Below are 23962 nucleotides of genomic sequence, written 5' to 3' on the forward strand. Positions count from 1 at the left end.
TTATACTTAAGACGATTGGTTCATCTACTCTACACAATAGTGGCTCTCCAGAATTTCACACAGGATTCTACCCCAGCCCTACTTGGGAGATGCCTGGGATTGAACCTGGGACCTCTGACATGCAAAGCAGATGCTCTACCACTGAGCTATGGCCCTTCCCCATCCTTCATAAAAAGCAGCTGGTAGGGGCAGCAGGGGCACTAATGGCACCAGCTAGTTATGGACCAAGAGGTGTGCCTTGCCATACAGCCCCCAACTCATTTAATAACTTGGCCACACTGCTTCAGCTATGCAATAGGTGAATGAAGTTGCAATCAACATGGGGTAGTTTTTCTCCAGTCACTTACAATGCGATCCTAGACATGTTTACTCGGAAGTAAGTCCCACTGAGTTCAGTGAGACATACCCCCCAGGCAAGTGTGTTCACAATCACAGCCATAGTCAGGGGTTCTGTGCACGAAGAAGAAAAATAACTCTCAAGTATGCTTTTCCTTTCAGAATGTTTTTTTTAAATAGTTAAATGACACCCCTACCTTTTAAACACAAGGAAACCAGACAGCTCTTTAGAGTAGTGGGTCATCATAGCATTTATTGAGCCTGCAATAAATCAGAGGAGAGATGCTATGCTCTCAGCCACAGCAGCTATTAACGTGCTGTGTGTGACACAGTGTTCGGAATGCAGTTGACCCACATAGATATACTTTTTAAAAACACTCACACAAACATCTTAATAGAAAAAGATTACAGCTGTTATGGTCAGGGTTATATTTTGCTGAATCTGTTGAATTTGTAAATGGGAGATAGCAATACTGGCACATTCCTCTGACCAACATACTTTTTTTCTGACCCTAACCCCCATGTTTAAATGATAGCCAACATGGTGTCTTACATGCTGGATTACAACTCACATCTGCCTAGGCAATGGTCAGGGATGATGGGATTTGTAGTCCAAGGGCACCAGATTGGCTACCACAGGTATATCTCAAAGGAAAATGGATGAGCTACTGGGTAAGCAATATTAGCAATGGATGGCTATGGGGAAAGAGCTGTGACCATGTAATGCAGACTTCCCCAACCTGTTGCCCTCCTGATGTTTTGGACTACAACTCCCATCAGCTGAAGCAAGCATGGCCAATGATAAGGGATGCTGGGAGTTGAAGTTTGAAACATCTGGTGGGCATCCAAGGCTGGGGAAGGCCAGTATAGTGAGCGCTTCTGAACTGTTAGGAGATCCCCTTGAAAATAAAAAGTTATCTTCAGCAAAAAGAAGAGGAAGCTGCAGTGCCATCTTTAGTAATACAGTGGTACCTCGAGATACAAATGCTTCAGGTTACAAACTCCGCTAACCTGGAAGAGTTACCTCGAGTTGAGAACTTTGCCTCAGGATGAGAATGGAAATTGTGTGCCGATGGCGCAGCAGCAGTAAGAGGCCGCAATAGAGAAAGCACGCCTCTAGTTAAGAACAGTTTCAGGTTAAGAGCAGACCTAAAGAATGAATTAAGTTCATAACTAGAGGTACCACTGCAATGCTCTCTCCCCTGGCAACTTTGGGAAATCTTCCATGTGTTGCAGGCGGCACATCTTCCCAAAATATCTATCAGACAGGATCCATTTGAGGGGGGCATCTCATCTAAACCCTTCATCTCTATCAGAATGGGGCGGGGTATCAAGTCACATATGCACACACACAAAAGAAAAAAACCAGAAAGAGGTAAAGAGTAGCAGTGTCATCCATAAAGGCATTAGCACATAAGAAAAGGTCCTTTGCCCAGCGATCTAGGGATTTCATCACATTTCATTTAACAGAATCCTTTTAAGTCTCAATCCCCTCCTTTGTTTTGCAAACAGAGGCAGCTGCCAAAACAGATGCTCCCTCTCACTTCAAACCATGGTCATCACTTTCAGAGAGGCCGGTTGGAATCTCCTAATCTTCTTCTTGAGGGCCTTTGAAGCTTTGATGCGACAGAGCTTGGGCATTGGCGGAAGAGACTTGGACGAAGTCGGAACAGCTGCTGGCTGCCTGGGAGAAGAATCTGGCCAGACCAGTTCATGCTCATCGTCGTAGTCAAGAGTCAGGCTGCTGCCATTGCTGCTGCCCTCTGAGTCGCTTTCACTGGACTCGCTGTCCCCAAAGCGGTTGGCTGTATAGTCACTGACTTCCCCTTCACTGGTCTCCGCAATGGTGGAGTGGAAAAGGGAGGCACACTCTGCAGAGTATTCAGAGTGATCGGACTCACTTCTGGCATATGCACCAGGGCGAAAGGGGTGGCGGTTCTTGGAACGGGCCCTCATTGTGACAGAGCGGGTAATTCCCACTCTCCGCGCAGACTGCCTTGGTGGCCCCAAGGCAAAGCCACTTGAAAGGCTGGCCACTTGGGCTTTTGTCGAGATTTCCACCGTAGACTGCCACTTACGCTGCTTTTTCTTGTTGGTGGTGTCTATGTAGGCCGCTTCGAGAGAATACAGGGCGTTGCCCTGGTAGAGTTCAGGCCCAGAGGGTACTTGAGGGAGTCTGAATGGCACAGGGTACAGGCTGGACTCCGAACAGGACCTCCCTGTAGCTTCCCCAGCAAAAGTAGGCCTCCTCATGAGGTTCCTTCCTCTCAGCTGCCTCTGAGGCAGACTCCACTCAACGGGCAGCCTGGCAGCAACATGGTGGAGTCCCCTTGGCTTCTCCACAAAGAAAGCCTGCTTCCCAGGCCTCAGCACCTTCTCGCTGCTTCTCCTCTTCACCTTCACAGGCTTCGTTTTAGAGTTGGCAAACCTGACTCTGACTTGGTGGGATTCTGCGGGGACAAACTTGGCATGAACAAAGCCACCCTGAGGCACCAGGTCATGGCCTCCTGCCTTGACAGGTTTCTTGTGAGATTTCTTGGTTGGGGCGACATTGGTGTTTGCAGGGCTCAGGCTAGGATCCTCCGTTCCGAGCTGGGAGCTGGAAGAGCTGCGTTCCAGGCTGCTTTCTCCAGCTTCGGTCAGAGGAGAATCCCTTGCTGACGAACTGGCAGAGTAGCAGCCATTCGCAGCCAACGGAGACTTTGCATGGGCCGGGGCAGCTGCCTGCTCAACATTTGCATTGTGCTGAGTCCCCTGCTGTTTGGCACATTCCCCTTCAGGCATTCCCCTCCGCAGCTTCCCCTCCGCTTTGTTACCATGCAGCGAGCTCCCTTGTTTTTCCATCTGGCTGCCACTGCTGTTAATTTTCACTCCGCCAGGGCTGGGGATTATAATGAGCCTCTGGAGCATTGTGAATGGCTGGCTCTTTGTTGGACACCTCTCACTGGCGTCCGCCTGATTGTTTCCTCTGGAGCGTGTCAGCTGGAGCAGTTTGTTGATGTAACCTCCTGGCCTGGACTCTGCAACGGGCAGTGTCCTAATCAAACTGGGCCCAACAGCGTGAGGGACAACTTTGTTAGGCAAGGGGTGAGCCTCTTTTTCTGACGGGGGCCCAGCCAGGGAAAAAAGTGGGCTTTGTAAAGCCACAGCATGAAGAGGACTAGGGTAAGGATACACTTCGTTCCCGCTTTTGGAGACCAAGTCACTCTGGTATTTGGGGTCCACACTGAAGAACTGGATTTCCCCTCCGGGGGAAAGCAGAGGAAAGGATTTAGGGTCAGTTACTTTAGGATATCCTGCATCTGCCAGGGCGAGTCTTTCAAGGTCACCTGGTAAGAGGACAGAATTATAAAAAGGTAGTCAACAACATAAAAATGAAGGTCTGTCTCAAGACACCAAAGACTAAATTTTTCTCATTTCTCATTTCCTCATTTTTCTCTGGAGTATTTTTACTGGGCAATGAGAGGAGCTCTCAAAATCTTATTGCACCCAAACTTGGCAGTGCTGAACTTTATTTCGCTTCTTGAACACTTCCTTTGCTATAAAGCTGATTCCTGAGTCCTTAATAAAACATCTAAATAGGGCCTCAGGCACCCCACTGGTAGAAAGATACACATGCCCAAGAGCTCATTACATCTTACACCTACCATTATGGTCCTCACCAATAAGTTCTTTCAGAAAAAAATGAACACAATATTAGACTTCCATCTTTCTTTTTTATTCTCTGTATGTGTGTGCACATGTACGCACACACCAGAAAATGAGTTTTCATTTTTCTACAGGAATGATTAAGATGGGTTAAAAGAATTTAGACCAGCAAAGGGATGGTTTCACTCATGCTTTACATTACTTGTCCTATTAACTCTTGATGCCTCCCATATAAATGTGTGATGCAACTGAACTGGAAAGCACCACCATGCCTGAGGAGATGCAAGGTGATATGAAAGCTTTAATGGGATGTTTGTGTAGTCACCTGTGGAAACAGGCCTTGGCCTGGACCTGGTAGGAGTCCCTGAAATATCAGGGCAAGCTTTGATTCGGCATTCATCACCAATGTAGGCTCCCTGCTCTTGGAACTGGTTGTGTACCGTGGTTTCATCCGCAGATTTGGGGCGGTAATCGAAGATGCTGAGACGGGTCTTGGGGTGCTGGGAACTTGGCAAGAGGCTGGCATGAGAAGAAGAGATGGATTCACTGAAGACTGATGTACAGGAATTGGACAGGGAGCAGGAGCCGCCATCACTCAGATCATAAAAGCCTGTGAGGAGATAAAGAGGACATTTTCCAGATTACAGAGAACACATGTACAGCATGACCCTGAACCCAAGCGAAGCACTCCCATGTTTTTCTTTTTACAGAAGGATCAGTCTTCTGTGGAAAGTCTAGAGTGTTGTTTAAATAATAACTACATAGATGTCCTTCAACAGTCAATTCTCACATTACCTGAGCTGGGTCTGCTGTCACTGTCAAGATACTCAATGGAGGTCTTGCCAACATCCAACTTCAGTTCACTAATTTGTTGGTCCAGCTGATCCAGGTGGCCTTTCAACCCAACATCTTGCCTCCTCAGACGTGACTGTTAGCAATGGGAGAGAGAAACGAGACACTTTCAGACAAGTTCTAAGGGACCAGCCCAAATTGTGTCAGGGTTAAGCCCGCCTTCAGAGGAACAATACACACAGAATGGCCACATGGGAGATCTCATACCTCAAACAAACTAGACACACTAGAGCAGTGTTTCCGAAACTTGGGTCTCCCACCGTTTTTGGACTACAGCTCCCATCATCCCTAGCTAGCAGGACCAGTGGTCATGGATTAAGGGAACTGTAGTCCAGAAACAGCTGGGGACCCAAGTTTTGGAAGCACTACACTAGAGCAAGGAAAGCCAATGTGGTGCTTTCCACATGCTGTTGGACAGCAACTCCCAACAACCCAGGCTAATGATCAGGGATGATGGGAGCTGTAGTTCATCAACATCTGGCGAGTAGAACATTGGCTACACCTGCACTAGAGTAAGCAATGCAAAGGTAATCATACTAGAATGAAAGGATTAGAACAGTTGTGAATGGAGCGAGAAACCAACTTGGTTGACAGAACTGCATAATCTTTGCAGATATGGAAGCAAATTGTATTTTATATATTTATGTAAATGTATACTATTTAAAGTTCTATTCCATCATATTGCAAAGATTTGGGGGTAAGTGATATTTTAAAACTGGTAAAAACAAAAGCATTATTTTAAAAAATACAACAGTCCATTAAAACAGCTTATTAGGCTTCAATTCTACATGCACTTTCCTGAGAATAAGTCTCACTGAACTTGGAGAGACTTACTTTTAAACACACAAACACGTGATTGCACTGTTATTTGTTTAAATTCTGGCTAATGAATTCATGTCCCACATTTCCTCTAAAAGATCACTTTGAAAACACTGGTCTGGTGTGAGCTCCCAGAACACTCTAAGAGCAGCTTCTACATGTGTACAGGGGGCTTCTGAATTCCAAATTAGATTTTATGTGACTTCCACCAAAAATGGATCAGTCCCACCACTTCTGATCTGCACCCTATCACATCATGTTATAAGTCGAACTACTTATTTGTTTTATTTAGTCATTAACTGTGTACACTTTCCTTCATCTGAAGAACCCAGGGCAGTTCACAAGATAAAAATACAAAATGAGAGCACAAAATATATACCAAAAAATAACAAACCAATAAACTCCCTTCCTACAAACACACCTAAAAGTTCATAGATTGTTGAACTAGCCAAAGGTCTGGTTATAGAGAAGCCTGGCGCCTAAAGATATGCAGTGCAGAAGGTGCCAGGTGAGCCTTCCTGGGGAGAAACTATCATGCAAAATCCACCAGATGCCTACGGGAAGCATTCAAGTTTAAACCCCAGTAGGGATAGGAAAGACTCCCTGGCTGAAACCCAGGAGAGCTGTTGTCAATCAGTGCAGACAATATTGAGCTAGAGGGACCATTGGTCTGACTCAGTATATGGCAGCTTCCTAAGTTCCTGTGAAGCATCCCATTCCATGTTACGTCTGGAGGGCCCCCTATCAAGCCACTCTAGGCAGCAATGTCTGGGGCAGCATAAAAGCCTGGGGGTTTGAAAGGGGAAGGGCAAAGTCCTGGCTGCATTGTTAACAAGTATTTTGGATCTCAGCTTAGGCTGGAGAGAGTGAGCCTAAAGCACAGTATGTGCAAAAACCAGCAACCTATTATTTGCCTCACTAAACATTCTGTTAATTTCAAACCTATGGATTAACTTGTCTTTTCTTCACCTGAACACCTTGGAGCCATTTTAATTCCCAGCAAAATGCAACTGGGTGATTTTCGGCAACTTCAAAAGAGGTATAGAGCAGGCTCATAAAGCCAACGGGCCAAAATGGCACTATGTCCAGTTAAACTGACTTAATAAATTTCTAGATAAAAGACTTCGTAACACAAAATAACACTGTTCACGTACACGCCCAAAGTACATTCAAACATGGACACATTCTTGATTTACAGTTCAGGAATAGAATTGTTAAAAGCGTTGCCATTTCAGTAGCACGCTGCTATCCCAAAGAGCCTGCTGTGCTCAGAGCCTGTGCTTGTGAGCCTTCCACAGGCATCTGGTTGGCCACTGTGAGAACAGGATGCTGGACTAGATGGGTCACTGGCCTGATCCAGCAGGATTGTCTTATATTTCCGTTCTTATGACTAAGACCTAGTGTGCGTATGTTGGTGGAGACAGCTAACTTAAAGGCCATGGACCCCATCCTCCCTCAAGTGTTTTCTGGTGAACCCCAGCAATTTGGCTGTTGTAGCAGCAATTAAAAAATAACAAATTACTGAGGTGGTGCTGATAAGAAAGGCTGCAATCTCTCTGCCTACGTCCTAGACCAGGCATGGCCAAACTTGGCCCTCCAGATGTTTTGGGATACAATACCCATCATCCCTGACCTGTTAGCTAGGGAAGATGGGAGTTGTAGTTCCAAAACATCTGGAGGGCCAAGTTTGGCCATGCCTGCCCTAGACCATCCACCAGTGCAATGGATGCAGATCCCCCCCCCCATACAAATAAGCTGATGAAAAGGAGGAGTGATGTGAAGCCCCATCATTGTGCTGGCTGGTGTGAGCCCAGACCAGAAGGCCTGAGAGAGGAGTCAGCATGGACGGGGATCTTGGAGGAGAGTCCAGTGCAAGCAGCCCAACTTCACATGGTGGTAGCATCTGTACAGAGCTTGAGATCCCATCCCTCAGGGAGAGGCCCCATTGGTTTGTTCATCTGTCCCAAACCACAAGAAGCAAAGAGGACTTTGCCACATATCTGGTGGACTTCAATCTTAGTTTTACCAATATAATATGAAGTTATGCTATACTTCTTTCAGTACTCACACAGTTGTACACGAGGCACAACTTCCCAAAGTGTCCTTACTACAAGGTATTGTGTCCACTACAAAACTTGTTCCAAAAATGTTCAGATTCATTAAATTTCAAACATGGGACAGTTATCATTCACATTTGAAATAGAAAGATGCCAATTTAATATTTGTGCATTACCTTTCTGAATTTCCTGCATGGAGGAAACACTTTATGCTTCCCTTAGCCTCACCCGTTCAGGAAGTCAGAGTTTTGTTTTCATGGCTGGAATTAATTGCTTAATGATTCATGTTTTGCCAGCCAATCCCTCCCTTTGTGGTTTCTGATTAATGGCAAAGAGGCCACAAAGCGTTCAACAAGGCTCTCAGGTATTCAAAGATAATTTATTGCACCTCCAGGATCTGTTTGTAATTTTACAGCACTTTAACCAACAGAAAATGATTTATATTTGCCTGGTTAACCCTTTCCTCTTTTCCCATTGTCTCCTGCTATGGGGAGTGAGGTGGGTCTCATGTTGCTGGGAGACTCAATGCTTCCCATTAACTCCCAACTGCTAAAGACCAAAGTTTGCTTACAATCACTCATCTGGGTCTTTGATATTCTTTACGATGATCCTGGAGTCTGCTAGCCCCCAGTGGAATTTTGCTAAGGAGAAATTTGTGCAAATCGCATTAGCTGGTACACTTAAACAGTCAAAGTGTAAAATCTGTGGAAATCTTACGCAACATGTAGGCCAATTACAGAGGAACTGATCAAATATTTTGAAAATCCCATAAGGCGGGCATGTTCAACCGGTTGATTGAGATCTACCGGTCGATCGTGGGGCATCCCTGCTCGGTTGCGTGATCCAGATTGATTGCCCAATAATGATGATGGTGATAATAAATAATAATAAAAGCTCAATAACTTTGCCTTCCCACAAAAAACTCAACTTTGATGAAGGCTCCCACCCAAAAGTCCAACAACTTTGGTCAATCCAAAGGGTAGACCACTGCCAGTTTTTTTTATAGTGGGAGTAGATCACAAACTCTTGGGAGTTGGACATGCCTTCCATAAGGGAATCACCGCAGATCAATGGGAGGAATTCATCGTAGCACTATGACAATTGTTCCATCAACACAAGCTAGACTAATGTCTTGCAATGAGAGGGGAAAGTGCCATTGGCTTTAAAGGAGACAGTGATGCACCTTTCTTTAGAAGATCTCCCTCCACACAGAAGTGTTGAACAACTGTTGTTAAATATTAGGGGGTAGGAGTGGGCAGGGAAAGGACTAGACCATGTGAAAAATGAACATAATATTTTAGCTGCAGTTCATTCATTTTCAGCTTTGTATTCTTGTTATATGTTATGTTGCTGGACCATAAAGAAGGCTGATCTCCGAAGAATCGATGCTTCTGAATTATGGTGCTGGAGGAGACTCTTGAGAGTCCCATGGACTGCAAGAAGATCAAACCTATCCATTCTGAAGGAAATCAGCCCTGAGTGCTCACTGGAAGGGCAGCTCCTGAAGCTGAGGCTCCAATACTTTGGCCACCTCATGAGAAGAGAAGACTCCCTGGAAAAGACCCTGATGTTGGGAAAGATTGAGGTTACAAGGAGAAGGGGACGACAGAGGATGAGATGATTGGACAGTGTTCTTGAAGCTACCAACATGAGTTTGACCAAACTGTGTGAGGCAGTGGAAGACAGGAGTGCCTGGCATGCTCTGGTCCATGGGGTCACGAAGAGTCGGACACGACTAAGTGACTAAACAACAACAACAATTCTTGTTATGAAAAAGCGCACCTAGACATTCTGTTGTTGCATCCATAACCTAGGTTTATGGTGCCATTTAAGCTCCTAGCTTTCATATCTCTGTTTCTAACGCTGGGGTTATCATTTCACTCCAGCATCATACCTCGACATGGAAGTGAAAATGACTTGGTTTCCCTGACCTCAGACACATTGATCACCTTTGCCAAGAGATAGGCAGGAGAAGTGTGACTCTGTTGATTCATCTCTACCTCACAGCAACAGCTTTTGATACTATTAGTCATGTTATCCTTCTGCATCAGCTCCATGGGTCAAGCATGGATTGGGGATGGATTCCTGTGTGACACTGCAAGGTCAGTTCCCAAGGTGCTTGACAGTAGCCCTCCATTGTCACCTGCTGGGATCTGCCCTGCAGTAGGAGTGGAAACACAGCAGCCCATGGGACTCCATTCTGTCACCCCTGTTATTAACATCTATATTAACCTGCTGGGAGTTGTCCTGCTGGGCATATATTAACCTGCTGGGCATTTGGAGTGAGGTGTAATCAGTATATTGATGATACCATCGATAAAATCTTATGGTATGACTATGTTTTGCAGCTTGGGGCGGAGGATGAAGTGGATTGGTCCTAGAATGCTTTACAGGACAGCAAAGAGAAAAAAAGATGAAGACTATCTCCATCATGCCATTGAGGAAGCAGATAAGTTCCTGGTGATGTGTAGCGAGACCCTGTGTGCAGCTGGGAACTGTCATCAGGGGATTTGTAGTGGGGTGTCATCAGTACACTGATGACCTCAGCTTTAGCTCTGCTTTCCATCTGAATCAGAAGAGGCCACTCAGGCTCTTGACAGATACTTGGAGGCAGCAATGGGCTGGAATCGGATGAGGGCCAATAAACCAAAACAGAATCCCTAAAAAGATGGGAGGCACTGCATGCATTAAGTTTTCAAGTCTGGGAGGTGAGGAGATGGCCTGACTTGGATAAGGTCACACTCCCCTTGAAAGGGCAGGTCCTTAACTCAGGCTCAGCTTAGTCCAGCCTAGGTGGCCTCAGTGGCAAGGAGTGCCTCTTTCCAGCTGCAACTGGTTTGCTACCTACAGCCCTTCCTGGAAAGAGGAGACGTGGTGACAACGATCTATATTCTGGTATGCTTCCATCTTGGGGTGACATGCCGTATGTGGGGCTTCCCTCGAAGGTTGTTCAGAAGCTTCAACTAATGCAGAATACAGCTGCAAAATTGCTGAGAGGCACAATTGACCAATGTAGCACCTATTTCTGAGATAACTGTGCTGGTTGCCTATTTGATTCTGGGCCCAGTCTCTCATGTACAGCATTGGCATTATCAGCACCACGCTCTAACCAACAGAGCTATCCAGGCTAGGGCAGAACAAGAAGCGGTAGGTGATATGGAGACTGGGTACTTTAGATCAGGCACCCCCAAACTCGGCCCTCCAGCTGTTTGGGGACTACAACTCCCATCATCCTTAGCTAACAGGACCAGTGGTCATGGATGATGAGAATTGTAGTCCCCAAACAGTTGGAGGGCCAAGTTTGTGGATGCCTGCTCTAGATCCTGTTGAAGGAAGTGCCACTGAGCTTAGTGGAACTTACTTCTGAGTACAGATAGGTAGCCGTGTTGGTCTGCCATAGTCAAAACAAAAAAAATTCCTTCAGTGTGTATCTGAAGAAGTGTGCATGCACACGAAAACTCATACCAAGAACTAACTTAGTTGGTCTTTAAGGTGCTACTGGAAGGATTTTTTTGTTTTGTTTTTACTTCTGAGTAAACAAGCACTCTGGATGGGCTGAATGCACATTAGTGAAAAGATACCATTTACACATCCAGAGTTCCAGATGTTGCTAGCTATGTCAAAATTGGTTTGGATAGCCAAGAATGCAGCAGTTTCCTCCCCAAACACCACATGCTACTATTCCTATGATAAAATGACTCAACCCATTCCTTATGACCAATGGAGAGAAAGCTCTGTCTCTCCTAATAAAAGGGGAACACCATGGACTCTCTTTTTTTTTACCCTGTTTTAAACCCCGGTCAAGTGTCTGCCATATCTTGATAAGCTAATCCTCCATTTTCAAGTCTTACTGGGAACAAAACACACATACAAATGAGCTCTTATAGCACAAAGCAGGTGTGTCAAATAGGAATGGATTGCTTTGGTCAGAGGTCACTGGGTGTTCCTATTAACCTGCTGGCCTTGAGCAAGCCATAAATGTTTTAAATCATATTCTCTTTGGGCTTCCATAAAATAAAGCGGAGTCATTAGTTAACATTATCAATGACAGGTAATCAAGTGGTTGGCAGTAGACTTGTGCTGCCATTTTGACTCTAATCAAGATATGCTTGCCGCAATGTTTCACAAGTGGGGCTTAAGCAGCCCCTGAAGGTTAAAGCCAATTTTCACTCTGAGATGCCTTCTGATAAAGCTGCCTACAGTTAGTGAATACCCTTTGTGTTTTCACACCTGATTGATAACTGATGGCAAAGTCTAACACCAATAAGGGGGAGGGGGCAGGGGAGATCAGAATTAACTCAAGAGTTTACTGAAGTGTGTAATTGCCAGTACTGGAGAGATTAAAGTCTATAACATTTTGATTGCATTATTCCCCCACCCCAGAAACGAATTCCAGTCCTAATATATATTTGCCAATCCACACACACACACACACACACACACACACACAAATGCACAGGGGTTTAAAAAAAGAAGTTGATGTCACACAAATTCAATCACTTTCCTCTTTTGATCATGCCATCTATTTCAACACTGGATGTAGGAGTTGCAAAAATTTTTCCCCCTCACATGCTTGTTTTAATTTGGAGGGCAACGGATGAAAAATAAACATTGCTAAACTATATTAGGGCTGACTGAAAAGTCACAAAGATGGAAGCAAGCTTTGGACTTATTAAGAAGAACAATGCATCAAGCTGGATATTGAGCAAAACCAAAGCAAAACAAAGTGCAAGGTGTGGGCGAAGAGAAACAGATGATCTGGGGGGGCAGGGAACCACGTGTGCACTTTGTAATAGTTTATGGTGGCATGGAGGTGTTTTGCAGACAATTAAGCTTTTGCCATGTTTTGGTGTGATGTGAGTCCTTTTTGCATGAGTAGTGAAAAACATGGCAACTCTTCCAGCAATCGTTCAGACTGGTTTCTAGCAAGGTGTTTATTTGTGGCTTACCCAAAGGGCCCACATGACTGCTGGAAGTTTTCTAACAAAGAATTCTAACACAGAAAATATTTCACACAGAATACATATACCCAAAGGCTCTCTAAAGCTCCTCCCTCCCTCCTTTAAACAGTGATGCTCGATGGGGGAGGCACTTTAGAGAGCAGCTTTGGCAAACCACTCTCTGAAGCACTTGCCAGCTTCCTGGCGGGGTGAGGCTTCAGAAAAGTGCCTTCTTCAAACAGTATTCCTTCCTCAGCAGCTTGCCTAGGCAGCTTGCTGTTCTGTTCTCAGGCCGTAGTTGGTGTGGCCACCTGTTGGCAGCCGTGCAAACTGCAGCATGACAACAATTTTTCTTCCAGAAATATAGCAGGGGTCAGCTTTCTCAGCAGGGGGCCGATCCCTCAGACCTTGTGTGGGGCCGGACTATATTTTGAAAAAAATAATAATGAACAAATTCCTATGCCCCACAAATAACCCAGAGATGCATTTTAAATAAAAGGACACATTCTACTCATGTAAAAACACACTGATTCCTGGGCTGGATTTAGAATGTGATTGGGCCGGATTCAGCCCCCGGGCCTTAGGTTGCCTACCCATGGTATAGAGATATATTTGAAACCCAGCACAATGTAGTGTGGCAAGAAATTAGTGTGCCAGAAAGCCTCTAATGTACTTTTACATTCCTATGGGAGGAAGGGTTGGATATAAATTCAATCAATTTAATAGGTAGTGCCAGTTAATGACTATTAGCCTCTTCACCAATGAATAAGCCGTTCATATTTTTAGGTCTGCAGCATGTGAAGGCCAGTTATGCAGGTGTGACTTCAGACAGGGTATACTTGAAGGGAAAAGCCAAGAACCATACATGAGCTAGTAAACTTGAAAGTCCTCTTGTAAATGGGTGGGCTTGCTTTCATACTTCTGGTCTGACTCACTGTTGCATTTGAGTTTGGACAGAAAGCTTGCCTCAAAGCAAACTTGATTTCTGTCAGAGCTTTTACACTGTGGAACTTTTTTTTGGCGGCGGGGGGGGGGGGGCAAACCCTTCATAAGGTGCATCATATTGTTTTACTTATCTGTGTTACGTTTTCATTCTGTCTTTTCCTTCTGAAGGCTTTTTTCGCCCCAGAATAAGGCTGAGAACTAAGATACTTGATCAAAATTCTCAAATGGCTGCAAGTACAGGCCTAGATTTACCACTGGGTGTTTACTTGACTGCAGTCGATTACAACTCTTCAACAAATGTACTTGTGTGATGCATAGTTTGCAACAGATTTGGCCATATCCACCATACAATTTTTGGTGTACACTTTTGCCGTACCTAGGCATAAACCTGTATCAAAATAATGTGTGAAGCAGACCAGAGAGAAAAGTTGGGTTTCGAAACTCAACACTCTGCCCCAGCCTCCACCAATCAGGCATCCATAGGGTATTTTGGATGGGAGCTATGGTTCAAAACAGCTGAGGGCACCTGGCTGCCAAAGTCTGCTCTAGTCACTATATTTCACTGAATCATCATGCTGAAGAAATTTCCTGAGCTGTTCTAGTCTTTGTTATTACAATACCGGTTGTTTGTGCTAGTTATAATTAGAACAGGTGATGGGTTTTGAAAGTCATCTCTAAGCCAACGGCCATCACCACATCTTGTGACAGTCAATTCCATGAAGTAATTACACATTGAGCGAAGAAGTCCATTTGTGCTTGTCTCTCCTGAGCCTACCGACAACCAACTTTTGAAAGATAAAAATGATATTTATCCACTCTTTCTGCACTATTCCCAGCTAGACAGCACAGTTGAAATGTGAATTGCTTAAACTGAAGGAAAAGTAAATAGCAATTGCTTTGTGTTGTTTTTGCTTCTTCCTTTGAGTAAGTTGGTCATCTTGTGCCTGGGATGCAGAATGTGTGGTCCTCTGGATGTTGTTGGACTCCAACTCCAACATTCCCAGCCAGCATAGCCAATGGTATAGAAGGATGGCCCCAAATCAGGTGTGGAGAACCTTAGTCCTTCCAGATGTTGCTAAACTACAACTTCTTGAGCTCCAATAAGCCTGCCCTCGGATGATGAGAACTGTAGTTTAGCAACATCTGGAGGAATAAAGGTTCCCATATATTATTCCATCCACAATCTAGGAAGTTGGTCCAGATCACTACTAATCCCCTTCCTGCTCTTTGCAAATCACGGCTGCCTTTTTATTATTTTGTAATATTTCCAAGTGGACTGAAATATATTAAATGAACAGCATCCAATCGGCCTGTCAAATGATACTTTTAGTGGCAAAGTTTTTGCACCCCTTTTCTTTCAAATGTAAGATGAAAGCTGCCATTCACAGGCATTGCAGATCTGCTATTTCAGTATGATGTGAATTTCTCTCTACATTTCCAGTTAATAGCAAAACAAGTTCTAGAATTTATTCAAATACCAATCTTAAGACTCTCAGGAATATGCTTTATTTTTTTTAAAAAACCAAGCCAAACCCCAAAACCAAAAGTCCCCAAGTTAATGGTATTTTATATACACAGGGTTACACACATTTATTATTTCAGCCTTGTTTAAAGAATGACATCAAAACAAAATTCCCACCCTCCAGAAATTTAGTGCACTAAACAAGAAATTTAAGTTCTTCACAGATTCCATGACATTTCAGTGAATTTATTCATTGTGACCTTGCAACTGATATGGCAAAATATTGTTTTTTAGGACTGTGCAGGATGATCTGAAATGTGTTCACTCAGAAGCAAGTTCCAAAAAAATAAGTCAATAGGACTTACTTCCATGGATTGAGAGGCTGAGGCTTAAAAAACAAAATAATAAGACATCAGGTAATGGGTGGAGCAGATCAAAGGCAATTCAGCCTCCAAGTGCACTTACCCATAAGAAGTTTCTCACTGACAAGAGCCTAGTCAAAACATGTAGCAACTAATGGAAATGTATTATTACACTGATTTAGAGCAGCTTCAGCTGTTACATCCGAAAAAGCAAGAAAGTTTGTCAAATGTGACGATTGCCTATGGAGACTGTGTCAATACAAATGTTACAAATGTAACTGGGAAAGTGCAGCATCTGAAACAACTCTTAGATTTAAGGCAGAAGATAACACGGACTGGTTCAGGGTTGTTAATCTCGTAATTTTAAGAGATTGATTCCTTAATTAAGTAATTATTCCTTATCATACATCCCTGTTTCATAGAATGGTTATTCTTTACATCAAACACATGCATACAGACATACCCTTTCTCGGACCTTGCAACAACACAGCCCTGAATGCTGCATTTTTAAAAACCAAACTATTCATTACTATTTTACAATGTACCCAACAGTCTTTGAACCCTTTTTTATGGATCTCTTCAATTAACTTGTGCACTCTCAGTCATCACCCTTCAAACCACCATCCTCCATAGATTCTCTAGTGGAAATGAAAGATTAAATAGATAAAACCTAAATTAGGGGATCAGCTCTAAAATTGTGCAACTAGGGTGTGTGTATAGTCAGGGGGAAGGCAGATCATAATGAGGCTCTGCTCCAGGACAGATTTACTTTGCCAATGTAGGCTGTCCCTAAAAAGCCCCTAAAGCACTGTTTGCCTAAGCGTGAATGAAATAATTCTGCTATCATGCAGCCAGCAAATAATAGACTTGTTGATGGCTCTATAACTGCAATGGAACCATTTAGTGAGAATAAATTCACTCACCACAGGATTTAAATAGAATAAATCTGAGACTGGTAGCCTGGCCAGAGGTACCGAGAATGACCGAGCGTGATGCTGATAATGCCAAGGTCGCGGGTTCGATTCCCTGCATGAGCCAGCTGCATTGCAGGCGGTTGGACTATATCAGTGGATCCAAACCCTTTTTCCCCCCTTTTTTTGGCCATGCCCCTAAGCACCTCTAAAATCCTGATGTCCCCCTCCCACGACATATAATTCTTCTTATTCAAAAAGTGAACTCCGATTCACGTGGAGGATGCCTAAAAGGCCATTCACTGTTGATAACTCATTCTCGAATCGCCCCCCTTAAAAATCAAATCGCCCCACGTTGGGAACGACGGCATTAGATGCCCCACGTTGGGAACCACCTCCCAACTTTTAGGATTCTAACCTAGCACGGCTTACTCTGACTGGCAGAAGCTCTCCGCAGTTCCAGGCAGAATTCTGTCCCGGTCCTACCTGGAAAGAGGAGGGGGGGCGCTTCTGCATGCAAAGGAGGGACCCCTGGAGGATCCCCGGCGCCTGGATCCATCAAGGGGTCCCCGCTCTCCCCTGGCCCCCCGCCGCAGTTGTGGCGCAGCGGCCAGACCCCCTCGCCGGCGGGAGACCCCTTACCAGTTGCTCCTTCAAGGCGCTCAAGGTGGCTTCGAGGCGCCGCTCCTTGCTGCGCGCCTGCCTGCCGTCGGCCGTCGGCTGCTCGGCCAGCGCCCCGCTCACCAGCGCCCGCTGCTTCTCCCGCAGCACCTGCAGCTCCTGGAGGCCGGCCAGGGCGGCTTGCAGCCTCTCGCCTACCCGGCAGCGGTCCCAGCCGCCCGGCCGCTGCTGCTGCGCTGGCCTCCCTAGGAGCATCTTCCGACGCCGTCCGAGCCACAGGCCACGCCGGAGCGAGCGAGGCGGAGCCCAGGCAGGCGCTAACCTCTCCCTCCGCCGCCAGCCAAGCGAATGCAGCCGAGCAGGCGCTGCAGCGGCCGAGGGGGGCGCGCGCGGCCAAGCTGCAGTTCAGCGCCCTCCCCGGCGCGGGGCAGACGCCGAGCCAACGCCGAGCGAGCCGAGCCGACGGAGCAGCCAATCGCGGCTCGAGCTCATTCATTCCCTCCCGCAAGCCCCGCCCCCCAGGCTGGGAAGGTTCAACCCGGGGTCTAGACGACATGTGGATCGCCGCTTTCCCCAAGCATGGGCATACATGCGCAATCCCCCCCGCCCCACCATCACCACCACGTGGCCAGTGATTTCAGGCTGCGATCCTGAGTCAATGACACCTGCTAGGAAGGATGCGTTGCTGGACTCCGTGGGGGCTTCCTTCCAAGTAGGCATGCTCAGGCTTGCCGTAGGTCAGGGAAATTCCTGACGTGTCCTGGTTTTCGAGTGTAAAAATGGCCTCAGGGATTAAAAATTGCAAGTGGCACTGTGGTCTAAAGCTCTGAGCATCTTGGGCTTGCCTATCCGAAGGTCGTGGTTTGAATCCCTGTGACGGCCTGAGCTCCCGTTGCTCTGTCTCATCTCCTGCCAACCTAGCAGCCCGAAAGCACGCCAGTGCAAGTAGGTAAATAGGTACTGCTGCGGCGGGAAGGTAAAGGGTGTTTCCGTGTGCTCTGACTCCCATCACGGTGTCCCGTTGTGCCAGAATAATAATAATAATAATTTATTATTTGTACCCCGCCCATCTGGCTGGGTTTCCCCAGCCACTCTGGGCGGCTTCCATAAAAACCAGAAATACACTAAAATATCACAGATTAAAAACTTCCCTGAACAGAAGCGGTTTCGTCATGCTGGCCACATGACCCGGAAAGCTGTCTATGGACAAATGCCAGCTCCCTCAGCCTGAAAGCAAGATGAGCGCCACAACCCCCTAATCACATTTGATTGGACTTTACTGTCCAGGGGTCCTTTACCTTCCCTTTTTCACCTTTGCCGAATTGGCAAAATGTCAGGGAAAACCCAGGTGTATGGCAAAGCGATGGAAAAAGCAGTGGAAACAGTTCCAAAAGCTTAAAACCACTATTTTTAGGGGAGGTCTCCCCGCAAACGTCAACAATTTCCTTTTAAAAATGCTCAACAACTTTGTGGGTGTTAGAAATTTTACTTTTTTAAATATGGCACAGCTCTCTCCTTTAAAATTGTGCGCTTTTTTAAAGAGCAGACTTTTTAAAAAAACAAACAAACAAATTAGGGTAGTTGAGTAATAGTGTGGCCTTAATCCCTCCCTCTCACACACAGACATTATTGAACAAGAATGAAATTTGCAGGGGTGAGACAGTGTGGCATTTGTGAATCTCTAATCTAGATCTGTCTCATTAGAGACAGAGGTGGGTGGGAAGCTGTAGCTGAAAAGCAGGATTTCTGAAAGTTAAAAAATGTGTAAGGTTGTCACCATACAACTGGTTCAGATGTAAATCCCAATGTTTTGATCTCCCTCACCCAGCAGAAAGACAGCAATAAACAAGGCATTTTGGATTTTGGTGAAATCATTGAAAGTCAACTTTTGAACAAGGGATTAGAATTTAACCGAATAAATAGGTCTTCTGAATGCCACATATGTCAAGATTGGAACTTGAGCACCTAATGAGCTTACACAGGACTGATTTCCTACACCAATGAAATCTCTTCCATATGTGACGTACCTATGTATCATTCTGTTTTATGTAGAAGCATGATTCGAGTACTTTCCCACACTGAAAAAACTTTGATAAAGGAAGTATTTGACATGAGGTGGGTCTTAGGCTGAGGAAGGATTCACACATAAATAGGAATCACTTGATTTATCAACTGAAGACTTGCAATGGAATGTGTGGATTGATTCCATTGAAAAATACAGTGGCACCTCGGGTTAAGTACTTAATTCGTTTCGGAGGTCCGTACTTAACCTGAAACTGTTCTTAACCTGAAGCACCACTTTAGCTAATGGGGCCTCCCGCTGCTGCTGTGCCGCCAGAGCACAATTTCTGTTCTCATCCTGAAGCAAAGTTCTTAACCTGAAGCACTATTTTTGTGTTAGTGGAGTCTGTAACCTGAAGTGTATGTAAACCGAGGTACCACTGTATATGTTTAAGCTGCAGTAATAGGAAAGCTCAGTCCAGGGCCGTCTTAAGCATATCCAGCGCCGTGGTGCAAAGATCCCTCCGGCACCCCCCCCCCCATTTCCCAGTGATCCCCCCAGAGGCTTGGGAAGGAAGCTGCACACCCGCCAGCCATATAGTTAGTGGGGGCAGCTTCCATCGTAAACCTCTGCGGGGATCGCTCTCCTCCCACGGAGGCTAAGGAGGCAAGCTGCACGTCCGCCAGCCATACGGTTGATGGGGCACAGCTGGCGGGCGTGTAGGGAAAGGGGAGGCCACCTGCAAAGCCACACAGCTTCCCCACTCACTGGGGTGTCCCTGAGAGGCCAGTGCCCTGGTGCAACGCACCAGTAAGCCCAATAGGAAAGACGGCTGTGGCTCAGTCTGGGCAAGGATGAGGAACCTATGTCCCTCTAGATGAGAGCTGGGGAACCTTTGGTCCTCTTGATGTTGCTGAATGACAACTTCTGTCAGCCAAAGCAAGCATGGCCAATAGCCGGGGATGATGGGAATTGTAGTTCAGAACATCTGGAGGATCCAAGGTTCTCCACATTTCCTCTAGATATTGCTGGTCCAGTGGCCATGTAGGTTTGGACTGATAGGAGTTGGAGTTCAATAACATCTGGAGGGTCACAGATTCCTCATCCCTGGTCTAAGGTGATAGTCTGCTCTTTTGCCCAAGCAAATGAAGCCTTGATACTGCAGTCTCTAAGTAAGCACTCTTCATAATAAGAGAGTTTACAGGCTTCTGCCACTGATTTGTTTCACCCACCCCCAAACCCCAAAGCTATGCTGAAATCATTGCAGCCAACCTTACACAGCTCTTCAGAAGATGAGCACTCCAGTGTCTCTTCCTTCTGAAATGTTGATCTGGCAGCCTTAACCAATCTCCTTTTCTTTCCCCATCTCCTGGAGGGGAGGGGGGAGGGAGGGAGAAAGTTTATTACTTTTTCACAAAAGGAACATGTCTAGGCTGAATAAATCCAGCAGAAAAAGTGATTACAGGAGGCTTCACAGCAGCTTTAATCTCAGGGAGTTTTCATTTAAAATACAGTAAAAGCCTGCAGTACGGAAGCAGTGGGGGAAAGCAGGGAGGGAGAGCCAGTGATCTATGAGCTTCATATGTTTTCAATTTGATGGTTGCAGCTTTTTAGATAAGCCAATATTTTCTGGGATGAGAATCTGGAGAGCAGCTTAAAATAAAACACTAACATAAAGCACAGCAGTAGAATCAGTGGGTCATTTTTATTTAACAACAGTTATATCCAAGACGCAGGTGGCGCTGTGGGTTAAAGCCTCAGCGCCTAGGACTTGCCGATCGAAAGGTCGGCGGTTCGAATCCCTGCGGCGGGGTGCGCTCCCGCTGCTCGGTCCCAGCGCCTGCCAACCTAGCAGTTCGAAAGCACCTCCGGGTGCAAGTAGATAAATAGGGACCGCTTACCAGCGGGAAGGTAAACGGCGTTTCCGTGTGCGGCTCTGGCTCGCCAGAGCAGCGATGTCACGCTGGCCACGTGACCCGCAAGTGTCTCCGGACAGCGCTGGCCCCTGGCCTCTTGAGTGAGATGGGCGCACAACCCCAGAGTCTGTCAAGACTGGCCCGTAGGGCAGGGGTACCTTTACCTTTACCTTTATATCCAAGAAAAAAAATCAAGTCCAAGGGAGACTATGCTTTTGCTCAAGCTGGGTTAAAGAATATAATTTTGGAGTGAACTGTAGAAACAGCACAATACAGGGCCAGACATCATTTAAATTAACCTTCTCTCTTACCTTGTGCTTAGGAGTTGGGGACCAAAACTGGATGCTAATGATACAAATACTAAGTCCTATTTTATGCCTTCTTCTATATCTTCACAATAGCCATGTGAGGTAGGTTAGGCTGAGTGTTGGTGACTGAAACAAGTTAGGAAGTCACATGAGGATAGGTTTCTTCCCCAGAAAACATGCTTGGCCCCCTCTCCATATCTGACTCTGTGCCTATAGTTTCCTCGGCTAACTTCCAGACCTCCTGGGGACTGGATAAAGTCCGTTCCAACCTGCTGTGACCCTCCTTGTAATCACGAGACTTTAGCTCATGGGTAGGCAAACTATGGCCCGCGGGCCGGATCCAGCTCAATCACCTTCTAAACCCTACTTGCGGACAGTCTGGGAATCAGCGTGTTTTTACATGAGTAGAATGTGTGCTTTTATTTAAAATGCACCTCTGGGTTATTTGTTGGGCCTGCCTAGTGTTTTTACATGAGTAGAATGTGTGCTTTTATTTAAAGTGCATCTCTGGGTTATTTGTGGGGCATAGGAATTCATTCATTCCCCCCCAAAAAATATATAGTCCGGCCCCCCACAAGGTATGAGGGACAGTGGACCGGCCCCTTGCTGAAAAAGTTTGATGACCCCTGCTCTAGCTTTTCAATCTTTTCCCACCCTTGCTCCTGATTTGGCCATCCCATCCAGGACATCATCACAGGGCTCATGGCATACTGAAAAATGATTGCTGTAATTTAAATAGAAACATAATATGGCCTCTTCTACACTATACCTTTAAAGCAGTGTCATACCACTTTAAACAGGCATGGCTTCCGCCAAAGAACCCTGTGAACTGTAATTTGTAGTTTGGTTGCTGGGAGTTGTTAGGAGACCTCTATTCCCCTCACAGAGCTATAACTCCCAGAATCCTCTGGGAAGAGGGATTGATTATTTAACCACTCTGAGAATGGTGGGGATAGGGGTCTTCTAACACAGTGTTTCCCAACCTTGGGTCTCCAGCTGTTTTCAGACTACAGTTCCCATCATCCCTGACCACTAGTCCTGCTAGCTAGGAATGATGGGAGTTGTAGTCCCAGAACAGCTGGAGACGCAAGGTTGGGAAACACTGTTCTAACAATTATCAATACTCTTAAACAATTCCCAGGATTCTTTGCAGGAAATCATGTGCCTTAATTTTGCATTGAATGTGTTTTAAACGTGACTCTGTGGACCTTCTCATGACTCTCTGTTCTGCTAATGCAGGTGCCAGTAGGGAGGTAATGAACAAAGTTTGGAGAGTCTTCAAATTTTCATATTTGAAAGAAATCCCAAATGAACTTTTCCCCTATTGCACAGGGGAATAGTACTAATCTCCCATCATTTAGGACAGTAGTTCCAAATTAGTATTGTGGAACCCTTTCAGAAGCCAAGCCATGGACTCCCTACTTTTGAAAATGTTGATATCTGTAATAGTTTTTGTTACGTGAATGGTGCCACAGACAGACACCCCCCCGGGTGGGTTCCGTGGATCCCCTGGGGTCCACGGACCATTTGGGAACCACTCATCTAGGGAATTACTAGTTTCTATGTGACATCAGCAACCCTTCTTCCAATCCCTACTCCCACCTCAGACCTCTCTGCATGCTTCTCAACCAAAATACCTCTTACTAACAAAGGTGTCAAATACTATTTCAATTAACAGACCTGGAAACAGCAGCAGGTGAATGAATTAATGAGGACCATGGATGTGAGCAACAACCAGCACAGATGCTGTTTAGAAAGTGAGCAAGACTTGATGAAACAGATGTATAATAAGCGCTAAGGTTTGTGTATAGCAACAACAAAAGTACTGTACATTATGTTAACACATCTCATAGACCTGTCTACATTATTGTACACATGTCCATCATCGCTGCCCTGCAGTGTATCTTAACCATTGTCTCCAACCCCAAGCAGGCATGTAGTATATTTCCCTAGTGTTTACTTAATTAGTAAAACAGGCTCATGATCTACTAGTTGCCAAAATTGGTGTTGGATGATAAGTTTCCTTCTACAGGGATATGCCAGAGGCTTCTGGGCAGGTTTTGCTACATTTTCTTTGCCATATACTGTAAACATAATTATATATTGCATCTAATTTTCTTGGCTATCTGTTCCTTTGACTGTTTGGGTATAGAATATTCTCCAGTAAGGGACTGGATGTGATGGCGTTTATCAGATCTATAGTTTTATCAGCCTGTGAGTTTACAAATACAGGGCTTTATATTAGTTATTAGGTCAACTGGGATGATTTTAAGCTGTAGAAAGGAATTCCAAGGAGAAAAATGTAGATGGTGCTTCTTTAGGTAATAAATATAAAGGAATGGGCTATTAGAAAAAGTCACTGATGCAAAGATGACAAGTGTCCATCTACACACAGCTGTTAAATGTACTGTGTCCAGTGCCAAAATAAAAATGACCTTGAAACAAGCATAGGACGAAATGAAAAAGCAAGTTTCAAGTTGTTGTCAAGCTGATCTGTACGTTCATGCATGTGTTCCAGCTTCTGCAAATGCTTGAATACTGCTGGGTTCAGAACAGAGCTTGCAGACTTAAGCAGCTTATGAAAAAATTGCCAATTTGAATAAATAATGTGGATAGACATCGTTTCTTTTGAGCACTCAATTGCAGTTTCGGTTCCATGGCTTTGTGCCTGCATTGTGCAATGGAAATAGCTTGAAAATCCTTCTCGTTCGTCCTGAGATGTCAGAATAGCATCCTATTCCCAAGAATAAAAGTGCTGCTTTCTGAATAGCCTCTATTCAGAA

At 45.4% G+C, this 23962-nt stretch overlaps 1 protein-coding gene across 1 annotated transcript; it reads right to left on the reverse strand.

Annotated features, from left to right (window-relative positions):
• Positions 1-562: 562 nt before the first annotated feature.
• On the reverse strand, positions 563-17323 carry DACT2 (dishevelled binding antagonist of beta catenin 2). Its single transcript, XM_083732323.1, has 4 exons — positions 16975-17323; positions 4780-4912; positions 4310-4594; positions 563-3665 (listed from the first exon to the last, which is right to left on the reverse strand). Exons 1-4 carry the CDS (start codon positions 17206-17208, stop codon positions 1882-1884), a joined length of 2436 nt encoding a protein of 811 aa, XP_083588449.1. The 5' UTR covers positions 17209-17323; the 3' UTR covers positions 563-1881.
• Between the last annotated feature and the right edge of the window lie 6639 nt (positions 17324-23962).

Source organism: Podarcis gaigeae (genome assembly GCF_964106915.1).
Source record: "Podarcis gaigeae genome assembly, chromosome: 3".
NCBI classification, from domain to species: Eukaryota; Metazoa; Chordata; class Lepidosauria; order Squamata; family Lacertidae; genus Podarcis; species Podarcis gaigeae.

What these genes read in the sequence shown, in the direction of transcription:
- DACT2 (XM_083732323.1), bottom strand. Translation starts at nt 17,208, where the DNA reads ATGCTCCTAGGGAGGCCAGCGCAGCAGCAGCGGCCGGGCGGCTGGGAC. An exon ending in TGACAGCAGACCCAGCTCAG is followed by an intron (nt 4,595 to 4,779) that starts GTAATGTGAGAA and finishes ATCTCCTCACAG; the next exon opens with GCTTTTATGATCTGAGTGAT. An exon ending in GCCAAGGCCTGTTTCCACAG is followed by an intron (nt 3,666 to 4,309) that starts GTGACTACACAA and finishes TCCTCTTACCAG; the next exon opens with GTGACCTTGAAAGACTCGCC.